Source organism: Nerophis lumbriciformis, linkage group LG04 (assembly GCF_033978685.3).
Source record: "Nerophis lumbriciformis linkage group LG04, RoL_Nlum_v2.1, whole genome shotgun sequence".
NCBI classification, from domain to species: domain Eukaryota; kingdom Metazoa; phylum Chordata; class Actinopteri; order Syngnathiformes; family Syngnathidae; genus Nerophis; species Nerophis lumbriciformis.
This window is the reverse complement of record NC_084551.2, coordinates 28,277,831-28,295,000: the sequence shown is the minus strand read 5'-3', so window position 1 is coordinate 28,295,000 and position 17,170 is coordinate 28,277,831. Positions and strand designations below refer to the sequence as shown.

The 17,170-nt window shown below is 37.7% G+C and overlaps 1 protein-coding gene across 2 annotated transcripts in view; it reads right to left on the bottom strand.

The window, feature by feature from the left end:
• LOC133598614 (F-actin-uncapping protein LRRC16A-like) overlaps positions 1 to 17,170 on the bottom strand; it is a 135,690-nt gene that overhangs the window by 19,171 nt on the left and 99,349 nt on the right. For both annotated transcript variants that reach the window (XM_061951344.1, XM_061951337.1), the window contains exons 21-30: positions 16,784 to 16,956; positions 16,608 to 16,676; positions 13,248 to 13,341; positions 12,951 to 13,049; positions 10,530 to 10,658; positions 10,320 to 10,451; positions 9,772 to 9,947; positions 9,614 to 9,701; positions 8,515 to 8,655; positions 975 to 1,041 (exon numbers count right to left, since the gene is read on the bottom strand). In XM_061951344.1, coding sequence (XP_061807328.1) covers positions 975 to 1,041; positions 8,515 to 8,655; positions 9,614 to 9,701; positions 9,772 to 9,947; positions 10,320 to 10,451; positions 10,530 to 10,658; positions 12,951 to 13,049; positions 13,248 to 13,341; positions 16,608 to 16,676; positions 16,784 to 16,956 — 1,168 coding nt within the window. The remainder of the gene's footprint in view (positions 1 to 974; positions 1,042 to 8,514; positions 8,656 to 9,613; positions 9,702 to 9,771; positions 9,948 to 10,319; positions 10,452 to 10,529; positions 10,659 to 12,950; positions 13,050 to 13,247; positions 13,342 to 16,607; positions 16,677 to 16,783; positions 16,957 to 17,170) is intronic.

Genomic DNA, 17,170 nt, shown 5'->3' with positions numbered 1-17,170 from the left:
CATACATTCACATTTATACACACATACATTTAGCTGTAAAAATCTGCTGTACAGGATGTGTGCTTGGGTCCTTTATTAATGAACATTAATACATAACTTAATATATATATAATGTCTGATAGAATGCTAAAAACATTATGACAGACCACCTCAGAAAGCGGAATGGAATTTGAATTTTTTTTACTGAATGTGACACCCAGTATGTACATGAAAATAAAGAATGTGGGATTTGCAATATTTACTATGAACAATAAAACACATAATGAATGTCGCTCCTCTTTTACTTCTCAGACCACCTCCTTGATCGACATCTTATACAATCAAGAAAAACGCAACAAAAATACAACAAACATGCGGACATATGAACGCAAAGGGTAAAAAGCACCTACAATCTGATATAAAATTACTTTTCTGCGGAAGTTTGTTGTAAAAATTTGCTTTCGCCTCTGTCTTCGACAACCACGTTTTAGACTGGCTACTCTAGAAACAAATCCCGCTCACATTGCTTGGTTCCTCGTCTACCTGGAGCTGCTGTGTCGTAGATTACCGTAAGAACTCTTATATCATTCAAAAGGGCAGATTCCAACCATTGAAAAACTTTACATAGTTCAATACTTACGGTAATTTGAAAACAGCACTGCACATCATTATGGCGACTACAGTTTTGATGTTAAAGGTCTAAAAAAATAATTTTAAATTGTCCGGCAGGCCGGATTGAAAATCATAACGTGCCGTTAGCGGCCTGCGGGCCGTATTTTGCCTAGATCTGATCTAATTTGATCTCAGACAGGGGCCTTTATGAAGTCAATAATAATCAGTTTTCTTATTAATGATCTTATATTGCGATTAATATTTTGGTGAAGAACTTCAATGCATCATGGGGAGAACTGGTTCCACAATTGACCATCCTTCAATAAGGGTGAACTTAACAAAAAACTCCATTGACTGTTTGAATAGTATTGACTTGAGCTTACCAAAGGCACGTGAAACTGGCCTCAGCATTCGAGTATGGATGCTTTTTCTTTTGGACTTTGGAGTCATCTGTAAGACAGGCAGATACAACTTCTTTAATTCTTTAAAACTTCTTGTGTTTATTACTTCTTTAAAACCCACAACAGTATTTGTCTAAAATACATAGCATGTACTGTGATTGCACTGCAGAGCTTGTGGATGAAAGGATTCAGTATGGAAGAAACCAACTAATATTTTTGCTAGGGCTGTATAATGAGTAAAGTTTAATCAATAAACTTTTTAATTAAATTAACCCTTGATTGTACCTTGACCAAAACGTATTTAATTGTTTGCATTATGTTTTCCATCTTCGACAAATCAGTTACATTTAAAGTTTAGAGGGCTGAAATTTGGCTACATTGTTTCCAACAAGTTTTTCTTTAAAATGTGAGTAAGTAAGTAAACTTTGACTGATTGATTGATTGATAAAATAGTATCATTACACTTTTTGCAAAGTTAAATAGGAGATAATCCTTTACTATAAACGTTCCTTTACCCATTTGGTCGCCCTTTACTTCCACTGTAACACATATTGTAGATGTGCTGAAAACCTGACATGTTATAATGCTTTCACCACAAACACTGACTGGATTGTATTTGTCTAAATAAACATAATTTAAAATCACTACTTATTTGTAGGCAGTTGACGAGGCAGTTGCTTTCGATGGGTAATTTGCTCGAGGCAAATATTTAAAATAATTGAAATATTTGCGTTTGTGCGCATGCGCGCACATGCGTCATAGGGGTGGGTTGCAGACATCTACAGAACACCAGGACTAAAACTTACTAGAAATGGAGCCATGTTTTCTTCTGTAAACACTGCAGCATGTGTGACGTTATGACTGCATGCGGGTCAGATTGTGTTCACATTGCATTTGTATTGTAATATGTGAATGACTAAATAAGATCGGATTTGACAAAAAATAAATCTGAATTTGACATCCTACCCTGCAGTGTGAACATAGCCTAGATGACAACATATTATGTGTTTATGTAACTTTAAATGCATGTAGTCTTCAACGTTTCTTACGTTAAAACAAACATGCAGTCACACCAAAAATACTGATGCCATTATTTATTTATTGTTATTTTATTTACCTTTGTGTGCAAATGTGAATATATTTTGTGTGTCTGTAAAACGTAGAAAAACTTTGAAAGCTTGCAGGTTCGTTTAGCTGAGTACATCAAGAAGATACCCTGCAAGTACAAAAAAAGCATGCTTTGTCACAGCCAATGTCGGTCTAACCCTTCTCTTCATTCATTGGATGTGTGGCTGAGAAAGTTGATGCAGGGGAATGTTTGAAGTAAGATGCATTTGCCCAAATTTCCTTCAGCTCGTTATAGTCGAATCATGGACAATGATGCTTGTAAAGGAGCTGTGGACCACTCGGACCAGGTAAGCACAATTATGCATAAATTAGTTGCGGTTTTATTTTGTGTTAGTATAAATAATAGTGTAGTATAAATAGTAGTGTATGGCCTTTATTTACATTTTGGATGGTTGGGGGAGGGGTGCTAATCCTTAGATACCAGAGGAGAGGAAGGAGGAATCTCTACTATGACTACTACTACTACTACTACTACTATCACTGTCATTATATGATTATTTGAAATAAAGTAGAATATTTTTGTATCAAAGCAATAAAAAGATGTTTGTCATCTGATGTAATCTGATTTTGTCTTTGCAGGTCTTTGCCCTTTACTCCTGCCTGCGCAGGTGGCACATGTCCATGTACCCATGTGATGGGATATACATGTCATACTCCAATGCATACATACTTTTTAAGTCTGTGGATCGTGCATGGGACAGTCTATTTTTGGAGGGTGTAGCGAGAGCACTCATCACCCCAGCAGTGGCAAGTAGAAGGTGTCTCCCAGGGGAACAATATTAGTTCTGGCCTGATGGCATAAGTGCAGGCAGGGCTTCTTGAGCCCCCAGCACAGAGTGGTGAACTATTGCACCAAATGTGCAAGGTTTATTTTTTAAACATCCATCCATCCATTTTCTACCGCTTATTCCCTTCGGGGTTGCGGGGGGCGCTGGATAAACAGCACATGAAATTATATTATTAAATATACATTATTATATACAGTAGGTCACTTTAAAAGTGTTGTTATAACCATGTTCTTTCGTGTTCAAATAGAGCTGATGTTTTTGTTACCAAGATTTCTGGGTTTTTGACAAATTGTTACTGCATCAAAATCAGTGTTGTTAGGAATTATTACCATTTCAAGGGTGCCGATACCTAATCTCAAATATGCTACTTTGCATCATTTTTTAATATATAAATTAATAACAATTAATCACCTTTGCAACTATGTATAAATGATGCAAATGTTTGCTGTATTGTATAATAGAAAGAACAGAAAATGTTCCGCATGACAGTTTGGGATTTTGGTTGGTTAATTCTTCATTTCTGCAATCATTTCCTCTCATGTGCTATTATTTTGTTGCACTTGTCTTAAATCTTGATTCTGATAAGGGGCACAGCTGTCTTTCATTTTGTAACTACCAGTAGTCATTTAAAGTGGATGTATTTGTTATGCATGTGATTTGTTCATGTTATTTCTTGGAAGGTATGTGTAAAGTACTACATTTTGTAGTTTTGCCTGCTTTCTGTTATTTTTAATCAGTGCCTTATTTAGTTAGCTCTCTTCCTAGCTCCCTCTGTTACATTTCTTGTAACTTGAGACGATTATTAATTATAAAAGACTTAGGGACAAGCGGTAGATGGATGGACTTTATTGATTCTACACCCAGCTATGTCATTGCATCCCTATGCTAAACTAATACATGGCAGAACACGACAGTTCCCCTTTATAACAGAGAGGCACATGGCTTGCAACGATGCACACGCAGAAATGACTTTAAACATATTAACCTCCATCCATCCATCCATTTCTACCGCTTATTCCCTTTGGGGTCGCGGGGGGCGCTGGAGCCTATCTCAGCTACAATCGGGCGGAAGGCGGGGTACACCCTGGACAAGTCGCCACCTCATCGCAGGGCCAACACAGATAGACAGACAACATTCACACTCACATTCACACACTAGGGCCAATTTAGTGTTGCCAATCAACTTATATTAACCTGATTAAATTAATTAATTAATTACTGCCATTACTGTTTTTTGACAGCCCTAGGTTTTACTGATGGATCTATGGAATTTATTTTTTCCCAGTGGTGTTACAAATAAAAATGTAACATTCCAACATACTATTGTGGGAGGAAAAATATGGCTTAAGTGATTCAACTTGCAGTTTCATGAGCATCTAACAACCCTCCTTCCAGCTGCGCCACACCTTTATCTTACTGTGGAAGGTCTGACTGAACATCTGTGTGCGTTTTACATGCAAAGTGACAACCAAGTGAACTTACTATTGACATGTCCTTGTACATACACTGTGGTGACAAATGTCTTGGTGCACACCTCTGGATCAATAAATGTGTCCATTGAGTTACTCCTTAATCTTTTTCTTTAGTAATTTTTGCATCCAAATTTGAACTAACAAGTCATCGTGTTGTAGAAAGGCTTCTGAGAAGAGTGGGAATCTGTTTTAGCTGGCGGGGACCTGAGGGTGTGTTCACACTTACACTTGTTTTATTCAGTTAAAAAGAACTATCGCTATTACGTTTTTTTTGCTGAAGTGTAAACACAATCATCTGTATCATCCAGCGTACCAAAACTCTGGTGTGATTCTGTTCACTTCAGCTAGAATGTGAACACTACACAAATCAAAGACATGGATGAGTGTTAACATGACAGCAAAGCAAATGCAGAAATGAGAAATATGCAAAACAAATGTTTTGGAAGTGCTGTTTAAAACATTTTAAAAGTACATTTTATTTTAAAAGTATATTTTAAAAGCTTGTTGTTGAGAATTATGAGTGAAATCACGAGGTGTAGCTCATTGAGTGACAGGAAGTCAAGTTCCGACTAAGTTATTTGGCGCCATCTGTTGGCTTGCATGTGTAACCGGGCAACTGGTTAGGAATACGGTATTTGAATTTTGTCATGTAATACAATATGTTATGAAAGCTGCCCAATCAAGTCCTTTCTTGAATTTGCCTAAGAGAACGAAAACAAAATATTTTTTTACATTTTTGGTCTGGTCTAGAGCAGTGTTTTTCAACCTTTTTTGAGGCAAGGCACATTTTTTGCGTTGAAAAAATCCGGAGGCACACCACCAGCAGAAATCATTAAAAAACGAAACTCAGTTGACAGTAAAAAGTTGTTGTCGCAATTGTTGAATATGACTTATAACCATAACCAACCATGCATCAATATGGCTCTTGTCTCAAAGTAGATGTCACATCACGCCGTGACTTATTTTGAGTTTTTTGCTATTTTCCTGTGTGTAGTGTTTTAGTTCTTGTCTTGCGCTCCTATTTCGGTGGCTTTTTCCTTCTTTTTTGGTATTTTCTTGTAGCAGTTTCATGTCTTCCTTTGAGCGATATTTCCCGCATCTACTAAGCAATCAAGAATATTTCAATTGTTTTTATCCTTCTTTGTGGGGACATTAATTGTCATTGTTCAGATGTACATTGTGGACGCCGTCTTTGCTCCACATTAAGTCTTTGCTGTCGTCCAGCATTCTGTTTTTGCGTACTTTGTAGCCAGTTCAGTTTTAGTCTTGTTCTGCATAGCCTTCCCTAAGCTTCAATACCTTTTTACCTGCATGCTGCCACCCGCTTTTTCCGACATCTACAAAGCAATTAGCTACCGGCTGCCACCTACTGATATAGAAGAGTATTACACGGCTACTCTGCCGAGCTCTAGACAGCACCGACACTCAACAACACATAATTTGCAGACTATAATTACTAGTTTGCAAAAAAATATTTTCAACCCGAATAGGTGAAATTAGATAATCTCCCATGGCACACCGGACTGTATCTCACGGCACACTAGTGTGTCGCGGCACAGTGGTTGAAAAACACCGGTCTAGCGTACCGAACCACAAGTGTGACCACACCCTAAAACTATTATTCCTCTCATTCAAAATATATGCTTTTAATATTACATTAAATAATGACCCAATGAGGATATTTGACACTTTTAGTTAATTATTTTCAATCCCACTGATACTGATTTTGAGACATTTTAACGTCCATAAAATGCCATAATGTTTTGTGCAGCAGAGGGATCCACCAAGGTATTTATTATAGTTAGCCTGGGACAACATACAGTGTCTGTGAAGCACACCCATGAGTATGTCGAGCAGACCTGACACAGCAATATTCAGATAAAGATTGAAAGTAAAGTATTGGAGTATAGTACAGACTTTTGGAAGAGACGACCATCAAGCAGGCAGGTTGAGTGAAAGAAGGACAAGGACTGACCAATATTACTTACACTGGTGCAGCACAGAGTCTCCGTGGAGCAAAGAGGCAAGAAGATGATGAACAGAGAAAATTGAAGAAAAAGAAAGACAGCATACAATAAAGCCTTAAAGAGGGGAGGATGTGGGAAATGGCCATGATGGTAATTAGCTCAAACTACCTTTTTCAAGAAGAAGAGAAATAAAGACAAAATAGATGACACATGAGAAGAAGCAACAACATATTGATAGTGGAAAACAGGAGAATCAAATAAGAGGCGCATGCAGCAACATGTTGCTTTTACAGTAAATCAATAAAACTAATATTACTAGTACAGTAGTTATTGCGACCAAATTTGCCTTCTGATCGCTAAGAGGTGGAAATGAATTCTTGGAACTTGTATGGCGCACTCGCTGTACAAAAACGCTTCGGTCCGGACTGCGTTTTGTGTATTTATTAAAACACTCAGTAGTGCAGTAGGGACAATGTGACGTGTGCACAGCATATATTAAAACATGAATTATAGCGTTCAACAAAAGCATGGCTATGCCTTCCTTCCTCTCCCCTAATTCCTTCCTGCAAAGGTGCATACTATTCCTTTAAATCAGGGGTGTCAAACTCAAATACAGAGCGGGCCAAAATTTAAAACTGAACAAAGCCGTGGGCCAAGGTTGAACAAATTAACCTTTTAATAGGGACCCAAACAAGTTTTGCATTGAATATCGAACAAGCAAGGCTTATATAACTTTATAGTGACATGCAAAATCGAGTTTCAAATAATAATAATAATAATTAAAAAATATCAATGGCATATCAAATACAATTTAAATAAAAATGTAATGCCTCTTTTCTATTTGCAGCCTTCTGAGGTAAATATCAACATTAACTTTTTCCACAGGCTAATAAATTAGAAAATAAAATAACAATGAGTAAACCAACCATTCAGGACTTTAAACTGCTCAGTTTGCAACACACTGATCTAATCTGATGTGCCCAAGCCAGATACTTGGCATCTTTTCTTGGATGCTAGTTCATTAATGTCGGGGCTCAGGCTTTGAGCTGAGGCAACTTTCATTATCGAACAAAGTTGTTCATTAGTCATTAAATCTCGTATTACACAGTCTTGGGGGCGTGCTTTAAAGGCACTGCGTTTATCGTCCTCCACGAGCTGTCGTCACGTCTGCTTTTCATCAATTCCTACAACGTGCTGGCCTTATTACAAAATGTGTGCGACTTCAGCACCACAAACATGTAAATGCAAGCATACTTGGCCAACAGCGATACAGGTTACACTGACGGTGCCCGTATAAATAACTAACATTGTTAGAAATATGCGCCACATTGTGAATCCACACCAAACAAGAATGACAAACACATTTCGGGAGAACATCCGCACTTTAACACAACATAAACACAACAAAACAAATACCCAGAATCCCATGCAGCCCTAACTCTTCCGGGCTGCAATATACACCCCCCCCCAAGAGGGTTCACCCCACTATTTGAGAAGGACTGGTGTAGAGGGACAAGAAAAATATTTGCAGGAGGTTCTTAAAACAGTAGAGTCCTCTTGTTGTATCGAGGATCTTTTGACAATAGAATACATACTTAAAAATGCAAAGATGCTGAGATAGGCTCCAGCACCCCCCGCGACAACGATAGGGACAAGCGGTAGAAAATGGATGGCTTGTTGTATAGAAGATCTTTGGCTAGTGTTGTTGTATCCTTGTCATATCCAGGATTGTTGACTACAGCGTATTTGCAGTGTGCCCTTAAAAACAGCAGAGCCCTTCTGTCATATAACATATTTTTGACCAGTGGGCCTTTAAAAACAGCAGAGTGCTCCTAAAATACAGAGAATCTTTGATCAGTCTTTCCGCAGTATGTCCTTTTAAGATTACCAAAGCACTTGTGTCAACTACAGGATCTTTGACTGGCGTTTTTGCTGTATGTCTTCCTTTCATTTATAAAGGCTCTTTGACTAGTGATAACAATCTGGGACTTTACTACTTCATTCTTCCCTTTCTTAGTCTTTTTTTGAAGACCTAGTCTTGCGTTAATGAGATATACAAAAAGGTCCCCAGTCCTTGGTACTGTATTCTGAAAATGTATCCCCTGGAACAACTTTGTTAAGTAGCCCTGTATAAGAGATATCAGTCCTTGTTCTAGTCCAATCCTACCATGCATGACTCCAGGTCTTCCAGTCTCTCGCCCTCCAGGATCTCAGCGGATGCTCGTTTAGGAATCCTTTCCTCTGGAACGTCCATGTCTACTGACTCCTGCTGCACCAGGGGGCGCCCTCTCTGCACCAGATGGTCTGCCTGAGAGATAGCAGGAATCAAGAAGGTAGGGTAAAAAGAGGTTGACTCAAGCATGGCAGGAGAAGTTAATAATAATAATATTATTAATAATAATAAGCAGGTGACAAATGTTGTATACATGCTAGAGATGTCCTGATCCTGGGATAGGATCGGAGGTCAATATTTGTCTCTTTTAATTGATCTGCATTCAGTTGATGAGAATTTCCTGATTCCTTGTTACACACATGCAAGAGGTGCGTCAATTCCAGGAAGGTGCATGTCTTGCCAGAACACCGCCTCAAATTTTATAGCAAGCTGCAACGAATCTATCATCGTTGGACGACTAGAAGAAATTAATGGCTAATCATGCTACGAACACATCGCGCAGGACAATACAAGACGCTTACGCTAAGCTTCAATGTAAAGTAAAGGTGATCGCTCCAGATGTCAATACTATCGATACTTAGTGTAGTATCAGTACATAAACAATGCTGAAGTGATTAGATCAATATTTTTCCTTTTCTTGCTCTTATAAAATAATTTTTGGTTGTTTTTGTTTACAAACTCAGGAAGTATGTCTCTAGATACATGAAGGCTTTGATAGCAAAACCAAAATTATTTGAATGGGAGCCAATAGTACTTTTTGCTTTTGTTAATTTATTGAGCACTAGCCACTTTATTTTGTTAAAAAAATTTATGTAACATTGAATATCACACACTTAACATCATCTGATTTACAACATTACAAGCAGATTCTAAATTAAATAAGATCAACTTTTGTGTTTACTTTAGTTAGTTGCTAAAAAAAATCACTTTTAGTTCTATGATCTATTGTCAAAATATTAGATCGGGACTCAGAATCGGATCAAATCTGAGGCCGAAAAATTGCATCGGATGCCAAAAATGTTGATCGGGACATCCCTGATTCATGCATTTAGATGGGATAAGTAAATTAAGAGCATATGATTGATTAACGCACCAGAGTGTGTTGTGAAGTGGAAAGCGCCTCTAAGATCTCGTCAACAATATGATCGGACAGGAAAGAGGCAAGACTCAGCTTCACCTCACTGACAAGAAAGAAAAGAGAGGTTCAGTTTAGAAAATACGCTACATGTTTTAAATAAAAAAAGCACTCACCTAATCTTATTGATGATGTCAATACCGGACTGCTCCAAGAGAGTTTTGGTGACAAAGCTCTTGGGGACGACCATCTTTGCTGAGCTGGCCTTTACAAGGTCTGAGCGAAGGTTACTTCTCTTCATCACGTGAGGACACAGAGACTCCGCTGCGTCCATCATAGATTCCAACAGCGTCTGAATGGATTAAGGAATGTCTGGTATTATATTTATGTGCATATAAACCTCACTACTCTGTAATCCCATGGGATTTAAGACAAAAGCTGTATCAAGTATTCTTCCTTTACAGCGATAATATTTGTATAACACTGTCAGAATTTCAAAAATGTATTTAACTGTTGCTACAAAGTATACCATCTTTTTATCCTGCTTATTTTATAATGTCTGTAGATGGCGCCAATTCCCCAGTTTTCGTCTCTTACTAATGCACACAATAGACTTCAATATTTGCAGTGAGAATTATGATTCCTGCATCATGTTCCAACACAAAACACGTTTTGACTTTGCATAATTCACTTTAAGTGCAATTCTTAGTGTCATCTACTATACCTGTAGCTGTTGGTCCATGACGGAAGTCACCTCTCCTGCCATAGACTCCAGTTTCTCCTGAATCGGACCTACTGAAGCCCTGTGAACTTCCTCTCTGGAGGTTGATCCCAGGTGGTAGAGATTAGGGAGGAGCTGGGGCAATGCAAAAATAAGGAAGGTACAAATAATTATGTAAATAAAAGAGATTAAGGCGCTCTTGACTATCCTCACCGTTTTCGAGTTCCTTGCATCTTTGATAAGGCTTTCTGCCGACCTGACGTCTTCCAAAATGACGTCAGTCTCAGAGTTCCTCAGAGAGTTTAGGTGATCCTGCACCTTCACGCAAATCCGGTCCATCATCTAGAAACCAGACACTCAAAGTCAGGCTTTCTGTGGCCCTAAATAATATGTTGTTTGAGGCCCCTTTTCGGTGAGCATTGTAATATAGTTGTTCCTTGCAACATTGCGCTTTGGAGTTTGAGACTTGTAAAAGTGACTATGCCGGTGTTATTTCCTGTCTCGAGGCTTTCTTAATGTTAAAACTATATTTAAAAAGTCATAAAAAGGTTTTTTTAGGCTGTAGTTATAAAAAATATTGTATTTATAGTTAATTCCGACTTTGTGGAAATTTATTTACCATGGCCGGACCCAGAACTAATTAACAGTGATATACAAGGGTTTACTGTATTACTCTTGGTGACCAGAGGTACATTTGGCTCTGGGAGTGTGTGCACATGAGACACAAACAACAAAAATGCAGTTGAAGTATGTTTATAATTAGATATAAGGAAATAATGTATTATTAATATTTTGCAAGTTATGTAAGGATTTATCAATCAATCAATGTTTATTTATATAGCCCTAAATCACAAGTGTCTCAAAGGGCTGCACAAGCCACAACGACATCCTCGGTACAGAGCCCACATAAGGGCAAGGAAAAACTCACCCCAGTGGGACGTCGATGTGAATGACTATGAGAAACCTTGGAGAGGACCGCATATTTGGGTAACCCCCCCCTCTAGGGGAGACCGAATGCAATGGATGTCGAGTGGGTCTGACATAATATTTAATAATTTTAATTTACTTTAATAATCATGTATGAACAATAAACCAAAATACTACATTGACAACTACAACTAGCAACTTAAACTGCACGATGTGATCAATTTTAAAACTGCTCAAATTATGTTTAGGGCATCCCAAAACTCTCTACCATCCAATATACAAAACCTATTCCAGGATAGAGATGCTCATCATAGTTACAGTCTAAGAGGAAACAACAAATTATATTTGCCTAAATTTAGAACAACTTTAAAATCAATGTGCATTTCAGTGCGTGGAGTCAGTCTGTGGAACAACTTAGGGGACGAGTTAAAAACCTGTTCTAACATGATTACATTTAAAAGACGGTTTAAAAAAGAAGTACTGAAGAAGTACGAGGAGGAAAGAGAGTGATGCCCTCAGCACAGAGCGATGGGAGAGAGGTGTATGGTCAGAGAGTGTTTGGGCCTGTGTGTGTGTGTATGTGTGTGTGTGTGTGTGTGTGTTTTGTCTCGTCTTGTCTTGTTTTATAGTAACAGTGGTACTATTGTATTGTTAGTGTACAGGAGCTTTTCTTGTTTTTGTTTGTATAGTATTGTTCTTGTATTATATTGTTTATGTTAAATGTGGAATGAGTGAGAGGGGTTGGGATATTATAAGCATTTGCTTCATCCAACCCCTTTTCAAGCCTTGCATAAATGTCCCTGCCAAAATGTTTAAAAAAAAAAGTGTGTGTTGTACTGTGCAGGTTTGAAATAAATAATTCAATCAATCAATCAATTCAGTTCAATCTAATTAGTTTAATAGTCAGATGTTATATTCCAGATAATGTCCAAAGTTTATATGAAAAGGTGAAAAAAGTAGATTGATTGGTTAAAAGGGGAAAGACAAAGTGTTCCCTGTCTCCTACATTGTGAAGCCTATTTTGAAAATGCCATACCGCTTTAAGATTATCGGAAAAAGTAAACAAAACTTATTATTAAATTATGAAAAAAAACAAGTTATTGAGACATATATTTAAGGAAGGGGTTTGGCTAGAATATAAATTTGAATAGTACAGTCATTTTAGATGTACAAGCGTAAATCTGTTCAAATGATGGCGTTCAAAGCGATGCTACATTAGCAATTATTTTGATGTGATTTTGAATGGAGGCGGTTGCAATATTGCTGAATCGAACTAAAACTAATATAAAGGACATGTTGACTCATCACTGAATAATTTTTCAGCAGAAACTAAATAGAATTGTATTCATGAGGTCATTCAGTCCATCAAAGTATAACAAGCAAACACCAGGAAAGCACAACAACGATGATGATCAGCTACGAGAGTGACCAGTCAACATAATCATGTGGCCCTAAACAACCACATAGTGTTCATGCCAGGGGCCGGCCCTGCTCACAGTTCAAATCAATAACTTTATATTTAGGTATGGGGTACAGTTTACCTGGAGATTGATTCAGATTACGTCAAATGTGTGTTATGAACAATGTGCAGTCACGTACCTGCCAGTTCAAATCAATAACTTTATATTTAGGTATGGGGTACAGTTTACCTGGAGATTGATTCAGATTACGTCAAATGTGTGTTATGAACAATGTGCAGTCACGTACCTGCTGTGTGGTTGTGGTTACAATGCCCTGTTGAAGGCGATATGCCTGCTCTTGTTGGTACTTCCTGGTCTCATGGTTTCGGTACAGATAATTTTCAATCTGTGGGGGAAACAAAACAATGCTGTGATGTGGCTAAATAAAGAAATAGTGCCATTTAACAGTGTTTATCAGTTGAGTGAGTTCTAGCATTTCTAAAAAGGAAGGCTTTATTCCCCTCTCCAGCCTGTGTAGACATCCCTCGTGAAAACCTAAGAGACAGATTGTGACTGATGGAACTAATGCAGCTTATTACAATACCTTAAGCAAGGCGTCCTCTGTCTTCTCTGGACTGGCCTTCAAAGCCTGGGAGGCGTCAATGATGGGGATGGGCATGAAACGGATAGTGAAGTTTCTATTGGGAACACAGCCAGAGGACATCACAGTGAGGACAAGGAGGGAACTGGTAACACCAAGACTGCACAGGACTGTACTTTAAAACATGACTGTTAAAATTCTACGTTCATATAGTTTAAGAATAGTGTGTGCACCGTATAGTAACAGCATATGCTGGGAAAGCTACAAATTCATGGTTGCACAGGTAGACAACCATAAGATAACCATCTTGTGGATTTGTTTCATACATTCCATTTGACAAGCGGATGAAAAGACAAATGTGTAACTGTGTAATGTGTAGTTATAACCATCCATCCATCCATTTTCTACCGCTTGTTCCTTTCGGGGTTGCTGGAGCCTATCTCAGCTGCATTTGGGCGGAACTCTTTGACAAAATAATTGAACGTCCAAATTAGTCCTGGCAAATGATTAATTAACATAACAATTTTGATTAACAGTGATATTCCCCCCAAAATACTTGCTTGCATAATTTAAATTGACTAAAACTAACTATAACATACTGTAATATTTGAACACAAATGCAATGTTATTGTCAGAATGTTTTAATCCAGCATATGCATGACGATGGATAGTATCAGTACTGTCAATACAACTAGTGAGTGTGCCACACACTTACTGAGGCGTCATTTGCCCATCACTTCCGTATAGCAACCCGCATCGCCTTTCAGGTAACCATCCGTGGTTAAGGTAAAAAAGCATGTGCCGTCAAAATAAATTGGGTGATTAATCTGCCTTTCTAGATGATTAATGCCATCATTTAAAAAAGAAAAAAAAAGAATGCATGCGTTAACATGTTAATTTTGACAGCCTTTGTCTTCATATGATAGCATTATTTTACAAGGACATGACATTCTGACCTGTATTTACACAAAAACATTTATTGTAGCTTTTGTACACAATACAGTACACAATACGGTGGATGAATGTGACATTGTAATTATAAATCAATAGTACTCCAACAATTGCAACCATCAATATTAGGCTTTAGTTTACACTATTCTTATCTAAAAAGCTTTTAGTCCCATTTACTAGTGTCTAGGTTTAGTGGCTGAAACCTTGTTTTTCCTATTATACTGAAAAATACCTACTTTTCACATTCTATGGCAAGCTAGAACGCTAAATGTATTAGTACAATGCAAATAGTGGGTCCTTTTCTTTTAGACAAATCTGACACAAATACTTCAGTGCCAGTGTATGACATCCTTTCCCATTGGGTCGATTCAAAATAAGGTTGACAGTTTGTTTCCGATGTAAACTTTCATTTATATAAAGTCAACATTTTATAAATAACCATTTACATATTTTATCCTACACCACCTATACTGGAAAGTAGGTTAAGGGTTGTTTAAAAATCCCTATTTACGTACAAAACATTAGCATCAACATGTCTAACAAATCCAAAAAAAATCAAACATTAATGGGCAGTAAGCATTAGGGTATTGTCAAACCTTATGAACGGTTTGATACAGAAAAAGAAAAAAGGGCATAAGGAAATTGAATTGCACACAGCTCACTTCGAACAGAAAATGTCATTTCAATAATGAAATACAGTGAAGGGAATTGGGGGAGATGTACCTTTAAGGAAAGCGAGAAAAGGCGATGAAGGCAAAAGAAGTGTGTCTATAGATGTGTCCCAGATGACAATTTAGATGGAGGCACATTTCACACTCCCACATTATGATCAGAAGAAACAAAAGCCTGCTGGATTCCATCACCTCAAACACTCATCTTTGTCTCTCTAGAACTCTTCTACTGTCACCTTGCTACAAATGCTTTTATGCTGCAAATGCCTGTGACTCATATATGAACTTGAAGTGCCATCCCATTCCTAACACATAGGGTTCAATATGATGTCGGTCCACCTTTTGCAGCTATTACAGCTTCAACTGGTATTTATTTATTAATTTTTTTCATAAAGAAATACAATCATGTGTGCTTACGGATTGTATCCCTGCAGACTGTATTAATCTATATTGATATATAATGTATATATTGTGTTTTTTATGTTGATTTAATAAAAAAAATAAAAAATAAAAAAAAAGTACCGGTATTTATTTATTTTTAATTTTTTTTATTTCTTGTGCGGCCCGGTACCAATCGGCCCGGTGGTTGGGGACTACTGCTTTACACCACTGCATCCGATGCTTTAAATTGGACTTGGTGATGTATGGCTTAGATGCAGCTACTCGACAATGGAAACTCATTCCATGAAGCTCTCTGCGTACTGTAGGTGGGCTAATTGGAAGGTCACATGAAGTTTGGAGCTCTGTAGCAACTGTGCAGAAAGTCGGCGACCTCTTTTCACTATGTGCATCAGCATCCGCTGACCCTCTCTCTTGTCAGTTTACGTGGCCAACCACTTTGTGGCTGAGTTGCTGTTGTTCCCAAACTCTTCCATTTTCTTATAATAAAGTCGACAGTTGACTTTGGAATATTTAGGAGCGAGAAAATTTCACGACTGGATTTGTTGCACAGGTGGCATCCTACGACAGTTCCACGCTGGAAATCACTGAGCTCCTGAGAGCGGCCCATTCTTTCACAAATGTTTGTAGAAACAGTCTCCATGCCTAAGTGCTTGATTTTATACACCTGTGGCCGGGCCAACTGATTAGGACACCTGATTCTGATCATTTGGATGGGTGGCCAAATACTTTTGGCAATATATATATAGATATATAGATAGATAGATAGAGAGAGAGAGAGAGAGAGAGAGAGAGAGAGAGAGAGAGAGAGAGAGAGAGAGAGAGAGAGAGATAAAGATTCTTTATGCATTTAATTATTGTTTACTTACTATGGTATATTATTTATTTATTAACTGTTCTGTTACAGAAAACAAGGAAATGGGATAAAATTGCTAAGTATGAAAAGGGGTAGAATTAAATAAGATCAGCTTATTTTCTACCACTTGTCCCTCTCGGGGTCGCGAGGGATGCTGGAGTATTTATATATATATACATACACATATACATACATACATAGATATATATAGATATACATAAACATGTATATACATACACATACAGTATATACATACACACATACATATATATATACACACATATGTACATAAATACATATATAGTGAACATTTGAATTAAAATAAAATGCATGTTTTATTAATATCGATTACGTGTCTATCACAATATATATTGATATCGTTTTATCGTCCATCCCTATTTCCTCCTCATGTCGCTCTTTATATTTAACGTCATCTTACAATAATCTGGTTGCATTCATTACACAGATGCATATTTAGAGCCATACTTTTCCAAAGCTGCTGCGACATCCTGTAGGCCTTGTGGACCAGTGTTGTTTTTGTCCCAGATCACTGTCCTGCAAAGACAAAAACATTATTATACAAGTGATGGTTAAACTAGTATTTAGGTACCCCATGTAGTTTTGCGTAAGAAACTACAATTATAGTCATGTTAGTCATTCACCTGAGTTTGGAGTTGATCTGCAAAGCCTTGGCCAGCATTTTGGCGCCCATATCGCCCATTGCGTTGCCGCTGATGTCTATTCTGGTAAGCGACGAGTTGCTGCCCAGCGCGTTCAGAACAATGGTTAGATCGCTCTTTAGTCGAGAGTCACCTAGAGACAGGGAAGTGAGGGGCTGGATAGTGGGGGAAAAAAGAAATGTGAGAAAAGATTACAGGTACATCTTAAATATGTTGTATTCATAGTTTTTGGACCAATTCTACCATTTTTAAGCATCCTTAGAGGTACAGTATTCAGCCTCTGAGTCTAACACATTAAAAATAATGTATTTGTAATGAATCCATCGAGTGTCAGATTGATTTTATTTCAAGTAAACTCTGTGTGAAGTG